Genomic DNA, 15108 nt, shown 5'->3' with positions numbered 1-15108 from the left:
ATCGAATTATCTGATCCTGACATCATCATTTACGCGATCAAGCACATGGTAACAACATGGGAGTGACGTGTCTCGATTCGTGCCTTAAGCTGGAATCTTGGACTCGTTCGTCGTGTCGCACAAGACACCGACACCGAACACCATCAACCACCGTCAACTGCTTGAATATGGGTTGTTGTATTCATCACACGATGAATAATTTGATCAGTATAGAGATATAGAAACACATAGATAACAGGAAGACATCATCAACAGAATGACTACCAGAGCTGTAAGCTTGACAATCGCTTTCTTTCTGTTCTTACCTCCTATTACTGGTTCACGACATCTTTGTCCTGTCAAATGGCACTGTTCATGCTCTCTTATCACCTATCTGGAAACCCGCTGACCTTGGATTATTATATAGATCGTAAAATGTAAGTCAATGTCAATCTTGTACATCCAGCTCTTCTGCTTATACTCCTTTTCCTCTTTCACCCTTCAGCCGTTCTTTCAGGAGACACTGTAATCATACGACCTAAAGAAGCTCCAGCAAAGGGTCAACCAGCTAAGGAAAAGTGAGCTTGTTAACACATCACCTATCTGGTTATATAGCTGACGTCTATCGACGCAGACTCTTACATCTTGCCGGAATACAATCACCAAGATTAGGCTCTTCTACCCGAGAAGATGAGGTAGGCTGTCGAAATTTCCTTCCTCCAAATGGGATTTTGCTGATGAATTTTCGGTTAGCCTTACTCATTTTCAGCTAGAGAATACCTTAGAGCATTGTTGGTAGGGAAAGAAGTAGCTTATAATGTCTCGCATAGTATACCTGGTGCCGTAAGTAGTTGTTCATCCTTGAACTTCATAGTAGTTGACCTAGCTAATTTAGAATACTTAGGGTTCTGAACGAGAATTCGTGACACTCTTGATCGCACCAGCAGGACCAGGCCAACCACCTCAAGATGTGGCTACTTTAGTCGTATCACAAGGATGGGCAAAATTGAGGGATAACGTAGGAGATGGTGAAGATGCGGTCAGGTAGGTCGTTATTGACGCAATAGGATTGGTAATGTTAGCTGACTTACACATGTAGACGACTCGGCGCCGAAGAAGCTAAAAAGCGAGAACAACTCAGAGCAGTAGAACAACAAGCCAAGGCTGAAGGAAAAGGTTTATGGGCGGAACAACCTGAAAGTGTGAGCATGGGTAGAACTCGCTTTCTTGCTCAGGATTTATGGCTAAAATCATGATATGTAGCAACGAACCGTCTCATTCCAGATGCCAGCTGATCCTCACGCTTTCGTCGCTGAGCACAAAGATCACGATATAGATGGTGAGTTTATCATATATCGTGAACGTGCACAAAATGCCATGCTAATAGTTCTTTACAGCTATTGTCGAACAAGTCAGGGACGGTACACAGTTACGTGTTCGATTATTGCTTGACGAGGAGAATCACCAATTCATCAACTTAGTGTTAGCCGGAGCAAAATCTCCCAGAGCATCTGCTGGGCGAGAAAATGACCCTTCCACCGCCGAACCATGGGGTGAAGAGGTAAGCTATCGACCGCAGAGTTGAACATAGACCAATCGTGCATATAGCTAATACTGATGACTGTCGTTCAGGCCAAATTCTTTACAGAAGTACGAATGCTTCAACGATCCATTAAAGTCCGACTTCTCTCTGCTCCTGTCTCGCTCGGTGCTTCGCCATTCCAATCCGGACCTACACCGGCTGGATCTGCTAAATCTGCAAATGGAACAAACGGACTACCTGCACCAACATCGGGAGGAGCTAGTGTAATAATCGGTACTGCGTAAGTATTTTCAGTTGGGGACCCGCGCCTCATTGTAGCTGACATTAATATCTCAGCAAACACCCTAACGGAAACATTGCTGAATTCTTATGTGGAGCAGGTTTAGCCAAAGTAATTGACGTGAGTTACAGCTGCAATCATTGACAACGTTAGGGAACGTTAGGGAACTTGGCTGATCATCTCTATAGTGGCATGCCGGTATTTTGGCACCACATGGTGGGCTTGATAGATTCCGAGCTGCCGAGAAATCAGCCAAAGATCGAAAATTAGGTTTGTGGGAAGGTTACGGTACCAAAGCTAATGGAGCAAGTAACGGTTCTGCTGCTGTCGCATCGACGACAAAAGGAAATGAATTCGATGCTACTGTTGTTAGAATCTGGGGTTCTGATCAACTTAGTGTCGTGCCAAAAGGTGAAGAGAAAGAAAGGAGATTACAGCTTTCGTCGGTCAGGGGACCAAGGTGAGCTGTCGTTTCGCTTCACGAAATCAGTCAAGTCAGCTGACAATTAATCTATCGTGTAGGGGTACTGACCCAAAATCTACTTATTGGGCAAATGAAGCCAAAGAGTAAGCTTGCCCTGCTCGATCAAAGGATTGACGGGAAAGTGCTGAAATAAAATTCAGATTCTTGCGAAAACGACTCATTGGTAAAACTGTGCACGTGCATATCGATTACGTCAAACCTCGAGAAGGTGAATACGAAGAGAGAGAATGTGCTACGATCACCTACGGGAATGCGAATAAGTGAGCTGCCCGTTGCTCCTCAGGCCAGTAAAAGCTTATGTTACTCTCACCTTTAGCAACATCGCCCAACAGCTCATCGAAAAAGGTCTCGCCACTGTTTTAAGACACAAGAGGGACGATGAGGATAGATCAATGGAATTAGATAAATTGATTTTAGCTGAGCAGACGTGAGCATAGCGGAATCCCCTTAATGATATCATGAAAACTGATTTTGTGATGTAGCGCTGTAACAGATATTAAAGGCTTACACTCAGACAAAGAAGTCTCGGTTTCTCGAGTGGTCGATGCATCAGAGACAGCTTCCCGAGCTCTTTCTTATCTTACACAATGGAAGAGACAAGGGAAACATTCCGCTGTAGTAGATTTCGTTTCAGCTGGATCAAGGTTCAAGCTGTCTATGCCCAAAGAGAACACCAAAGTCACTTTTGTTCTTGCCGGTAAGCTGATTAATTATGTGGCAACTCCAGAAATAATCAGCTTACATGTTTCATTGTAGGTATCCGAGCACCTAGAACAGCAAGAAACGCTCAGGAAAAGTCTGAGCCATATGGACCTGAATCCCTCAGATTTGCCAGTAAATATTTGCAAAGAGATGTAGAAGTCGGTATGTCGCATTCTCGTATGGCCTGGATCTGAACTTCGATATGGTACTGATGCCCACATGACTACAGCTTTCGACTCAACTGACAAATCAGGAGGTTTCATTGGTGCTATGTATGCCCAAGGTGGCGCGAATATAGCGGTCGAACTGGTCAGAGAAGGGTAAGCAATGAAGCGCAGAAGTCGGACAACAATCAAGCTAATGAGCATTGCCAGTCTTGCTACTGTACACCAGTTCTCAGCGGATCAATTATCCTTTGGACGAGAGTTAACCGCAGCCGAAGAAGAAGCCAAATCGGCCAAGAAGAACGTAAGTTTGATGAGAACCTTCTTTGATGGCCGAAATAAGCTGATCCCACTGCTTGTGATCAGATTTGGTCGACCTATACAGAAGAGGATACTACAGCTACGAAGGCAGTCGATGAAACTGGAGCTTTGACACCTGAATACCTCGATGTTTACGTCTCCAGTGTAAAGGAGGATCCTTTCTCCTTCTCAGTACAGATCTTGGACAAAGATAGTATGTTCGCTTGTTTCAACGTAATTTGAGCTACACACAACAGCAAGGCTAAGGGCTGACGTATATTCGTCACTTAGGTGTTACTTCGCTTGAGAAATTGATGTCGGATTTCTCATTACATCACAAACACCCCACGTCATCTGCTCCAGCTGGATTCTCACCTAAGACAGGTGAACTGGTTTCAGCTAAATTCACTGAAGACAACCAATGGTGAGCTGAATTTTGTGTTCATCATGACAGGATAGGTTTTTCTCATATTGTCCCGTATAGGTACCGAGCTAAAGTAAAGAAAGCATCCGCATTGAAAAAAGAAGCTGTATTATATTTCATTGATTACGGAAACGAAGAGACCTTACCGTTCTCACGAATTAGACCTTTAGATAGTAAATTCAAATCTTTGCCTGGACAAGCTAAAGAAGCCAGATTGAGGTAAGTTGAACTTAAATTACCTGTTCCCAGCTTTTGCTAGTATTCTTCACGGAATTATCACTTGAAAGCGCATAAAGAGTTGCTAATATCAAACATTATTTGATTTTTACATAAAACAGTTTCGTTAAACTTGTCCCTAGATCTTCAGAATACGGATCTGAAGCTTTACGACGATTCAACTACTTCACTGAAAACCGTAAATTGGTAGCCAACATTGATCAAAAGGAAGGGAATTTATTGCATTTAAGATTAATTGATCCTTCTGATCCTAATGCTGCTGATGATCCATTAGCTTGTATAAATGCTGATTTGGTAAGAGAGGGTAAGTCGAAAGATAGTTTCCTTCATTACCCTTGTTGGAACTAATTTTGTGGTTCTTCAATAGGTCTCGCAACCGTTGATAAATCTGTTAGATACATCAACTCTTATCCACAAGTCAAGAGAAAACTTGATGATGGTATGTTAAAGTTTACAGGCTCAGCTACCGTTATCCGAAAGCCTTTACTTGTCACAAAGCTGATATTTGTATAATTTGTAGCGACTGAAGGTGCAAAGAAAGATAGACTTGGTATCTTTGAGTAAGTTTAGGCTATATTTTATATATAGGATGTCGCTGACTGGTTGAAAATATATACAGATTCGGAGACGTCAGTGAAGATTAAAGCGAAGAAATACAATTCATATAGGTTTCACAGGAAGAAGCTGTTCATCAAATAAATTGCATTGTTTGCATATGGGAAAGGAAAAAGAGTGTTATGAAACTATTCACACAATTCGTTCGGATTACGAAAAATAAAGTACAATGTTATATCATGCATGCTATCAATTATGTTCTACAAGAAAAATACAGCATCCATAAAGGTAATCCAGGGTTTTCTACTTTGGACAAAACCCGAAACTAGTCATTCTTACAATCATTTTTTTTTCATAATCTATGGTCTAACTAAAATGGAAGTATTTCCTCTAACTTTAATTTCTTCTCTATCATCTTCTTCACCTTCATACACACTTATTTTGGGTATAGTTATCCATCCCTCTCCTGCTACTCCCTCTCTAGCGTTAATACCAAGTGATAAAGCGATTAACTTGAATTTCAAATTAATTTCCTCGTTTGATCTTAATGAAGGTTTAATTATAATATTTCTTTGACCTAACCAAACGAATCCATCTAAAGTTTCACCTATAACTGTTATGATATTATTATTATTGGAGGAAGAGGAAATGTTTGGATTAGAATTCAATATAGATAAAGAAACTTCAAATGGTTCATTCAATTTTATGATTGATGGTTTAGGTAAATGTATAGTAGGAATTATGTATGATTCTTTTGGTTGTGGAATTGATAATGTAGGTAATTGATGAATTGTTTTTATTGACTTGGATTGAGAATGAGAAGGTTTAGAAGAATCACTGATGAAAGAAATGTAAATAAAAGTCAGTCAAGACTTGTGATTGTTGATCCTTTCGAAAAGTATCGGGTGAATAACTTACCTCGAAGACCAAGTAAATATCAAGTTTGCAGGTGCTCCATCCGAATTATCGTAAATGCTTGTGTTACCGGACGAACCAGATGACAATGCAAATACGGCCGATAACGCGTAACTTGTACTCTGATTCCAGACTGAAAAACAGAGTATCATAAGCTATACTTTCCGTGGATTCAAACGAGGCATGATTAGCTCACCTTGAGGGAAAGCACCATCATCGCCGTCTAAAGAAGAGGAAACCAATTTGACGTTTCTGTTCTCTGGATTTTCTCCCTGACCTTCCCCAAGTAACTGGATATTTTCGATTTTGATTTCTCTTGGTCCAGTGACTTCAACCAATATGCCTACTGTAGCTTGAGCACCTTTACTTGAATTGAAACTATGAGAATAATTTACTGCCATCTTGACATCGAATGGCCTCAAAATAGGTATAACAGCTGTTTTATTGATTTCCTCTGCTCGTTCAGATATAGCTTGATTGACATCATCAGATTTAGGAGATTGGTTTTGTGATATAGGTATTTTCGTTGTGGTTTGAATGGAGAAATCGAGCATCTTCGTACCCTCGATTGGCGCTCGCAATGTAATGATCTTCGTTATTTCGGAAGATGGAGATAGAGTTCCAAGAGAGATATCCTTGATTAATTGAGAAGACGATTCGTCATCTAGGTGTATTGTGGATCCTGTGACAAGCAATGTTAATCCAACTTTCATCGATTGAAGTAGTAGTGCACTTACCATCATCTTCTTCACCATCATCACCAGGTTGCAAGAAAACCGATAGGGTCACGTCCATATCCCGCTCATCGTTGTTTGTAGCTTTGACCATCACTTCAACATCTTCTCCTATAAAAGCAGATGGGAGGTGAGTGACCTCGACATCTAAATCATGTGGTTGGTGGATGAAGCTGTAAACGATTTATGTAAGCATTACAGCTGATGGTAAATACATATCGCAAATTACTCACTTGGCGACAGGTGATATCTCTTGCACAGGCGTTATTGCTCCTTTAGCAGTGACCCATTCTGTGAGCTGTTCGGGAGCAAGGTGTATCTGTATATCCCATGACCCCTGCTTCAATGACAACTTGATACTCGATACCTGACATCTTATATTAGCATTACCATCTCATTCTAATCGACAACACAGTGTAAATATCATACCTGCACTTCTCCTTCAACTTCACCAAGTATCTCTCCATTTATCACTAGGGTCTTCTGCTGTGTCCACTTCAACGAAGCTTTCACTTCCGCTTCCTCATCTACTTGAATCAACTCCAGACCCTCTTGAGGTGTATCTGAAGTACTGACAACCGTGTCTTTACGACCATCAGACCAGCAAATTCGCAAAGCCGAGAATTGGATATCGCCAATGTCTACTTTAGCGGGACGTCGTATCACTATCTGATATGGTATACTTTTCGATACAGTAGACTCTGCTTGCCAAAATCCTGCTTGTACGTCTACTGCGCCCAAGCATCAGCTAAAAGAAGGGGACAAGATTGATTTCCACTTACAAAGACTGCTTTGCCCTTCCAAGTCCACTATTATAAGCTCGGTCGATGACGGTGTTGTCGTCTGTAACATATGAGTATTAGCACAACTCTTGATAGATCTGCAGACCGCGTCTCACCTTCATTAACGAAAGCAAGTCTTCTTGTAAGCCTGCTCTTTCTTCCCCTTCAACACCACTATCTGTTTCGACGATGAGCAATTAGCTTAGCTAAAAATGTAATGTTGGAGTGCATAAGCAGCTCACCAGGACTCATCATCTCCACCAATAGTCTAGCGGCAGTCTCTACATTACCCGTCTGTTGAGCACATTGATACCATAATTTACGAATCTGCCTGACTATTGGTGACCATCGTTCTCTTTTGAAGCCTTGAGATATCCGGTCAAAGAAGCTACATGTTCAATGCCGTCGTCAGTCATTATGCCTAAAATGACATTTGATCTCTGGACTAACCGTAATGCCATATCGTACTGCGCAGATTGACAATATACTTCGGCTATTCTGAATGCAACGAAAAGTGCCATTCGATTTTGGGAATGTTCTTGCTCCTTCAGCAAAGAATACGATTTTGTGAACAGCTACATGTGACAATGGCAATCAATATCCCGGTATCACAAAAGAGGAGCTACATGACTCACTTCAATTACCAGTGCCGCATGGTCGACCTTCTTCTCATTGGCGAAACCAGGTGCAGTAGAGATGTAACCTGACGTGGAACCAGCTTCTAAAGCCAAAGCATCGTTCTGTAGACCACAAATTAGCATAATGAAATATACCACGATATTGAAAGAGGCTTACCTCTACCGCCAAAGCTTCTTGGTATCTCACTTGTCTCTGTACTGAACACGAAGCGGCTGTATAATAATAGAACGCAGGCTGCTGTAGGACCTGTAGTGGATTACCAGAGGATATAGGTGTAGTGTAGTAATCAGGAGGAGGTGGAGCAGCTGCAGATGCTGCGGTTGGAAAGACTGGTGGAGCCAAGGAAGCTATTCGCAGACCTGACTGTTGAGCCATTTCTAGCAATTCGGCAAATATACGGTATCTAAAAATGGTCATTAGCTCCATATAGCCATACAACTGTGTGTCTTGTTGAGCTCACTGTCTGGCGATCCAACTCCAGAATTCAAAGGTCTCTTCACCTATACCCCATCCTCGAGAAAGGTCACCAAATCGTTTAATATGTACGAAGAAAGGGTTTAAGACTCGTGGACCTTGATCATCGTATAGGAGTAATTTGCAAATCTAAAACAAGAGCAATTCCTAAATTTAGTCAAAGTAAAAGAAATCACGTTAACGCAGCTTTCGCCTTACCCTGATGGCAACACAATCCGCCAACACCTTGGCTTCTGCCCATCTTTTTGTTCTTGGGGGTAAAGTAGTGGTCGAAGAGAACATTTTCGCCAACTCATTCCAACAATCTTCGTAATGCCTGTTTTCCTATGATCAGCTGCAGTATTGCTTCAGACAAAGGTAGCTGACTTACCTTCTCGCGGTATCAAAATCGCCTCTGACTTCAGCGAACCAACCAGCTTTCCAATCGTATCTTACAGCCCAACCTTGTGGTCTTAAAGCTTTACTAGCCCCTTGACTCTGATTTTGCGTTATTGCTGATGACGATGAGAAAGGATTTTGACTGATTGGTACTCTTGATCTTTTCCTTCTTACTCTTTTAGCATGATTTGAGTAATATTCCATTGCTGAGTCGAATAATGCATCTTGCAGAGATTGCACGAAATCAGGTAATTGATCTGCTGGTACGGGAGTTAGAACGAAAAGAGATGCTTTGGCTGATAATGCTGATGCTCTTCTAAGGTATGATAGTCTTGGATCCAATGCTGGTGAATCTGTTCACCCCGATATAGCATATTTGTCAGCTGGACGTCCCATTAGTATTTATTATGAACACGATAGCTTACCTAGAGTAGCAGCACTAGCCATCAAAACAACGGTCAATTTTATACCTCTTTCACCCAATCTTCTTCTCCTATCACCAATTTCTCTAATCAATTGATCATCTTGATCTTTTTCCATAGCTTTATTTGCAGCTTCTTTAGCTTGATCTACTTCTGCATCTCCACTAGGTTGTATAGGTTTTGCTTCATATAATCTTAAGAACAAGACAAATACTGATGGAACTAATTCAGCATGTTTCCTTATCCATACTGGTGCTATCAATCCATCTGGATATAAAGGTGAACTTGGTATTAAAGGTGATAAAGGTGAATGTGGATTTGTTGGTATATCACCAATGGATGGTTGAGATGATGAGGTCGAAGATGGACTGATTTTTCGCATTGGCAAGCGAACATTCTATACAGAAGGATCAACTTTCAATAATTAGAACTCAAATCTGTTGTCAAATTAGGGAACCGAAGTGTAAGCTTACCTTATCCACTAATATAATCCTAAAATCTCTTCTATCATCATCACTTAACCATACCTTTCCCTTCCCACCCATAGGCGTCAATGCGCTTCTGAGATTATTCACTAATTCTTCAAACTCCCTATCATTTTCATCCAAATTCTCATCTTTCAGTATTTCCTCTTTATCTACTTCTTCAGCTTTCTTCTCCTTTTCATCCGCCTGAGAAGGTAAACTATCGAATTTCGGTGTAGGTGACGTTATTGGTGTAGTAAGACTTGCACTAGGTTCTAACAGACTTAGAGCTCCGCCTGAAGGTCTTCTTGTACTTGTTGCAGATGCTGATGATATACTTCGTTCTCTGAAAGAAGGGTTAAGTCCAGCTACGAACATCAACGGCTGGGGATGTGCAAGAAACTGTAATACAGACATAGATTAGCGTTAGTTATGTGATCACGCTAGGCGATCGTCAGCTTACCTCATTCGGGTAAGAATTCATGTTGCTTTCTTTTTTATCCCTTCTGATCTGCCTACAGCTGAAAGTATGGTACAAGGCTAGACTTTTAAGTGGCCGTATAAGTTGCTAGAAAGCAAGATGGATTGATGATATATAACTCTAGTCGTTAACTTCGGGTTTATTGATGTCTGACCGACGCGTTGACCTCCACTTTAATCGTCCACTTGCATTGTAGTGGTCGAGGACGATATCATGTAGAAAAGAGACGACATCTGACATGGTTCAAAATCAAGATAGCATATGCATGAGGTCAACAGCTGAAACATGATACTACAAAGCTTGGAGGAAAGCAAGATATGAAAACGTCCTTGAAGTTCGGAAGAAATCCTTAAAACTACAATTCGGTGAGAAGACCTTTTTTAGATTACAATTTATGGAGATCTGCGTAAGAAAATTCGCACAAGCATATATTTGCAAATGGTTTCAACAGAAGAATACAAAAAAGCAGATATGAAGTAGATTTATTTTTAATATGATACTTGCAGATCAAGACCTTGTCCTTTCTTTTAACAAATACTACCTCTATGAGCTAACATACCTCTTAACCAAGGATGTCTTTCAACTTCATCAATTTTAGCTCTTCTTCTTGGATCTGTATGTAAACATCTTGACATTAAATCAAATGCACCACCTGGAATTTGTTTTTTAATTTTTATTCTACCATCTTGTGCCCATTGTGTATTTGGAAATGGTGATTCACCTGTTAAAATGATACCTAATATGATACCTATTGACCAAATATCTGCTGGTGCAGCATGATAATGTCTACCGTTTAACACTTCTGCAGAAGCATATGACATTGTTCCTCTAAAATGATCATACAGTACAGGAGGTAAATTTGGATCTTCAATTACAGCTGAACCAAAATCGATTATTTTTACCTGTGACATACAATGAAGCGATTAGCTACAGGGTGATATTGGAAAATGTCAAGTACCTATGTTATACTTACAGATAAATTACGATCGATAACGATATTTTCATCTTTCAGATCTCTATGATAGATACCTCTTTTATGTAAATAACTTACACCATCAACGATTTGTCTGAAGATCTTTCTTGATTGATCTTCAGTGAATCTTTGATGTTCAACACATTCAAACAGATCATACGAAGCTCTTCTTGCCATATTGGGTCTACCACCGTTTTTAACATTTTCATCATTCATCGGACTCAATTTTGACCAATCAATTGAATGTACAGGTGAAAATAATAAAGCTGAACCAGGTGTTTGTGGTATAGGATTTATCGTTGGAACTGAGATAGGTAAAGAAGGCGTCACAGCAGGTACAGGATTATGTAAAGCATCAGGTACTTCTAATGTATGTCCTGGTTCCCAAGGATCACCATGGAGTTCTTGTACCTGTTTGTTGCAGAATCGCCCACATTCAGCTATCATCTAGGAAAGGAAAATTGCGTCACTCACAAGATAAAAGAATTCATTATCTTCGTATAATTCTTTAAAACCAATAATACTTGGATGTCTAACTCTACTTAAAACAAAACTTTCAACAGGTTCACCTTCTAACATTGCATAATCACATTCTTGAATTCTATCTTTAAAAATAAATTTAACTGCAACTTCTATACCTTTTAAATTTTTATATCCAGTTTGAATTGCTGAACAAACAAAACCGAATCCACCTGAACCTAATTCATCGCGAATAATATATCTTCTTGAAAATGATGAACATAATTTACGATTTTCTAAATAATGTGCAGCAATTTCAGATTTAGGTAATTCTTTTTGTGCTACTGCTGGAGGAGGTGGAGGTGGTGTAATTGATGGTGTAGGACATTGTGATACTGGTGCAGAAGGATATAATACTGGTTGATGGTTTAGTAATAAACTATTATTGCAAGGAGGAGTAGGTAATGAGATATCTGTATTATATGGAGGTGTAAATAATTGATAATTCATTTGCATAGCTCTAGGAGCATCCAATTGGTTTGAAGTAAACACGTCATCGAATTGCGATTGTGGTTGAGGATATTGAGGGAACAGGTAATCTGATGAAGAGCCAATTGGTAAAGTAGGTAAAGGAGCAGGAATTGGTGAAATAGCTGGACCAGATAACGGTGAAGGAGGATCAAATGAAGATGTTTTTTTGTTAATATTGACATTGACATTCAAGTTTGAATTTGTTGTAGTCGATTTTTCGCTCCATGAAATCTGCCTGTTCAATTTAGCGTTCAACTTTGATTGTTGATGGTTTAGAAGTTGTTTAGGTGGCGAACCCAATTGAAAAGAATCTTTATCTAACTGAGCACCCAATCTCAAGCCATTAGAAATATGAGGTGGTTTAGGGAAATCGAAAGGATTTTGTGAAGGTATAAAAGCAGGTGACGAGTAAAGCTGTTTTGTGTTGGTAATTGGATTTTGATGATGTTCCTCCTCATCATTATCTTCGATAAGAGATTCATTGATCAAATCAGTCAAATTGAGAGCTTGTGGTGTTGTTATATCTAAATCAGGTTCTGAACCTGCACTATAGATCAATCTATCATAATGTGAATCGATATTGTGGACTAAGTTATTTTGAGGTGTGGCAAAGGATAATCCATCAAATAAATGAGTTAATTTTCTTGTAGGTGATAAATTTGGTGGTTGTTGTTGAGGAGGAAAAGGAAATTCTAAAGCATTATCAAATCTATCAAAGGTTGATGATACTAAATAACCCTGTCCATTGTTGATCGGAAGCTGAATGTGACGTGAAACTGGTGGTGGTGTAGAGATTAAGGATTTAGTAGAGTAGTAAGAAGGCGAGGCTGGAGGTGAACCTTGTCTAGAGGAAGATGATGGTGAGCCAGTCATAGCAGGTAATGCTTTGGAAGATTTTCGTAAAGGTGGTGGTAATGAATTAGGATAAAACACTGCTTGACCTATCGAAGGTGAAGATTTTCTTTTTTGTTCTCTAATTGGTGACATTGTAGAAATCATTGTAAGTTCTGTCTACAGCACTTGAAGATATCTGTACAGCCGATTATCCTGAGTTAATAACGATTGAACAAAATCTATCTTCGAGATAGATTGGTTGCCTTATTCTTGATCAGGGAGAAGTTTAATCAGTGTTGAAGTAGATATATGTCTGAACAGCAAGGTATCGAAATTATTGTAATGTGCCAATCTTCTTTGAAGCGGATGGGATAACAATGAAAGTCTAGGAACGAAGCGAGACAACTGCTAGAACATAAGAGACCGTTGCCTTACTGACGTGACAATCCGAACTAATGTATAGACAAGGTGAAACAGGGATCGCCTTTTTGAATGGTATTTGTTCTTTAGTTCAAGATATCCTAGATATCCAATGTGCTTGAAATCCGTACTCAGCTGGATACGGTAAGTTTTGTTGAAGTAGAGTCGAAAATCAGTTGGATTGATCGATAGTGTGATGAGACCGACTGTGATTGTATCTTCTTGTGGCTATATGTTATGAATTGATATATACATATATATGTATAAACCTGAAAAGATGGTTGTCTTGAATGTTGCTCTGTATTGGCATAAAGGTTTCAAAGGTTATTCGATTTCGGTAAGAGGATGATCTGTATAAGGACTATTCACTCGGTTGCTGTGTGACTGATGTTGGAGCGAATGAAGAGGTGCTGGAGCATGAAGACCAGAACTTTATATAAACATGCTTTGCTTAAGTATTATTCTTCTGACACTATCACTATCTGGACTAAGTCGAGTCCATACTCCACAAGGATCAGCAAGGAGTGTTTAGTCCCGTTTGAAGTAGTCTCAGATGTATGATCCACCACGCCTGTACAGTCTCTTTACGAGATTAAGCATCTGATCCTGATTCCCATGATGTATCCTGAGAATTTGTGACATCGAACAAAACGCCCTGATCTGTCTCGACTAATCGATGACTCAACCTGTAACATAATCATAATTGTTATGTGGAAGTCAGCTATATTCGATAAGGATGGGATGATCATAGGGGCTCGAATGGGATTACATACGAGGTCGTTATGGGCTGGTTTACGATATGATAACTCAACCACCACAGCCTCTTTACAAAGAATGTTTCTAGATAAATCGGATAAATGACTAACCACCGGCAGGTACAGAATGCGTTCGTACCTTGATTTAGAAGGGTATACAATTATGCCTAACCAATCGACCCAAGCTTCTCAAAGACTATTGCATCTCTAAAGGCGAGACTCCCGTTGGAGCAGCTAGAGAATTGGATGTCTGACATCTTTTTGATACTCTGTTCAGTCGAGATTCAAGTATGTAGACATATGTTTCGTTCCTGAACCGAACAACTAAGCCTCTTGCTACTATTTAATTTTGGGATAAACCACTTACGTTCTTATGCGTCGATGATTTGGGAAGAAATGATCTAGTGCCTTTGTCTTATCAAGATCCTGGATATCAATTCAAATAACACTTAATGTGCTAGATAAGGTTTTGACGGGACTGGTTTCTTCATATTTGATTGAAGCGTGGTGTTTCTCCCTTTCTGGCGTGAGTACCAACTCTTCCCAAGTAACCGAATAACAAAGCGTCAAACTTCCTTCTTCAGGGTAGATAACGCTAGACGATTCCCACTCATTCAGTTTTGTTAAACAATGGATGGTAACGGTGGATATTCACATCCGTGTTTTGAATGGGCAGAACACTTACGAGTATGTCATACCGTACAAGCCAAAACCTTAAAACCGATTTACACTCATTTTTGCATTGGAGCGCCTTATTATGAACACTGGTTCTTCATTGGAAGGCGACACAACGGGTGAATTCCATGATGAGTGATACCTGTCTATCCGTAATCATCGATAGCAGGTTGTGTCCGTATGTGAAACTCATCATGTACCAAACTCAACTGTTACGTGTATATAGCGGATCATACAGTATATCATTCTATTTATCATTAAGTGCTTGTAACGCTGTTGAATCAATTCAATTCATTTCGCCTTTCACCCTCTTTTAGGGCTCTATTTTGATCAGCAATGCAACTACTCGAAATCAATCGCGTGTATCTCGTCACGTGACCCAAAATCACCACCATACCAATTTGATTCCGCGATCGCTACTGTTTGTGCCTGAACCTGCACCATGCGGTTACCGGTCTTTCGGATAAGCAAGTTGCCCAAAAATAGAAGCGAAATCAATGTCAT

The 15108-nt window shown here is 40.0% G+C and overlaps 3 protein-coding genes across 3 annotated transcripts; 1 reads left to right on the top strand and 2 right to left on the bottom strand.

Moving 5' to 3' along the window:
- Window positions 1-256: 256 nt before the first annotated feature.
- L201_004999 (uncharacterized protein) lies at window positions 257-4757 on the top strand (the record flags this gene model as incomplete). The annotated part of the gene is made up of 26 exons (XM_066220732.1): window positions 257-271; window positions 407-416; window positions 485-557; window positions 614-674; window positions 733-822; window positions 884-1023; window positions 1079-1181; window positions 1243-1318; window positions 1377-1540; window positions 1612-1802; window positions 1859-1922; window positions 1991-2262; window positions 2325-2369; window positions 2427-2546; window positions 2603-2713; window positions 2769-2983; window positions 3043-3150; window positions 3218-3308; window positions 3363-3456; window positions 3519-3666; window positions 3744-3876; window positions 3937-4095; window positions 4215-4417; window positions 4481-4552; window positions 4634-4673; window positions 4733-4757. The coding sequence occupies 26 exons, from the start codon at window positions 257-259 to the stop codon at window positions 4755-4757; spliced, it is 2823 nt and encodes a 940-aa protein (XP_066076829.1).
- Window positions 4758-5027: 270 nt separating this feature from the next.
- L201_004998 (uncharacterized protein) lies at window positions 5028-9960 on the bottom strand (the record flags this gene model as incomplete). The annotated part of the gene is made up of 18 exons (XM_066220731.1): window positions 5028-5505; window positions 5587-5716; window positions 5780-6265; window positions 6321-6490; window positions 6551-6684; window positions 6747-7048; window positions 7100-7160; window positions 7216-7277; window positions 7342-7487; window positions 7550-7674; window positions 7735-7839; window positions 7895-8141; window positions 8199-8341; window positions 8411-8528; window positions 8583-8943; window positions 9016-9409; window positions 9486-9878; window positions 9940-9960. 18 exons carry the CDS (start codon window positions 9958-9960, stop codon window positions 5028-5030), a joined length of 3876 nt encoding a protein of 1291 aa, XP_066076828.1.
- Window positions 9961-10484: 524 nt separating this feature from the next.
- L201_004997 (uncharacterized protein) lies at window positions 10485-12907 on the bottom strand (the record flags this gene model as incomplete). The annotated part of the gene is made up of 3 exons (XM_066220730.1): window positions 10485-10859; window positions 10931-11341; window positions 11405-12907. The coding sequence occupies 3 exons, from the start codon at window positions 12905-12907 to the stop codon at window positions 10485-10487; spliced, it is 2289 nt and encodes a 762-aa protein (XP_066076827.1).
- Between the last annotated feature and the right edge of the window lie 2201 nt (window positions 12908-15108).

Source organism: Kwoniella dendrophila, chromosome 6 (assembly GCF_036810415.1).
Source record: "Kwoniella dendrophila CBS 6074 chromosome 6, complete sequence".
NCBI lineage: Eukaryota > Fungi > Basidiomycota > Tremellomycetes > Tremellales > Cryptococcaceae > Kwoniella > Kwoniella dendrophila.
Note: the sequence above shows the minus strand (reverse complement) of the source record. Positions and strands in the feature narration are given on the sequence as shown.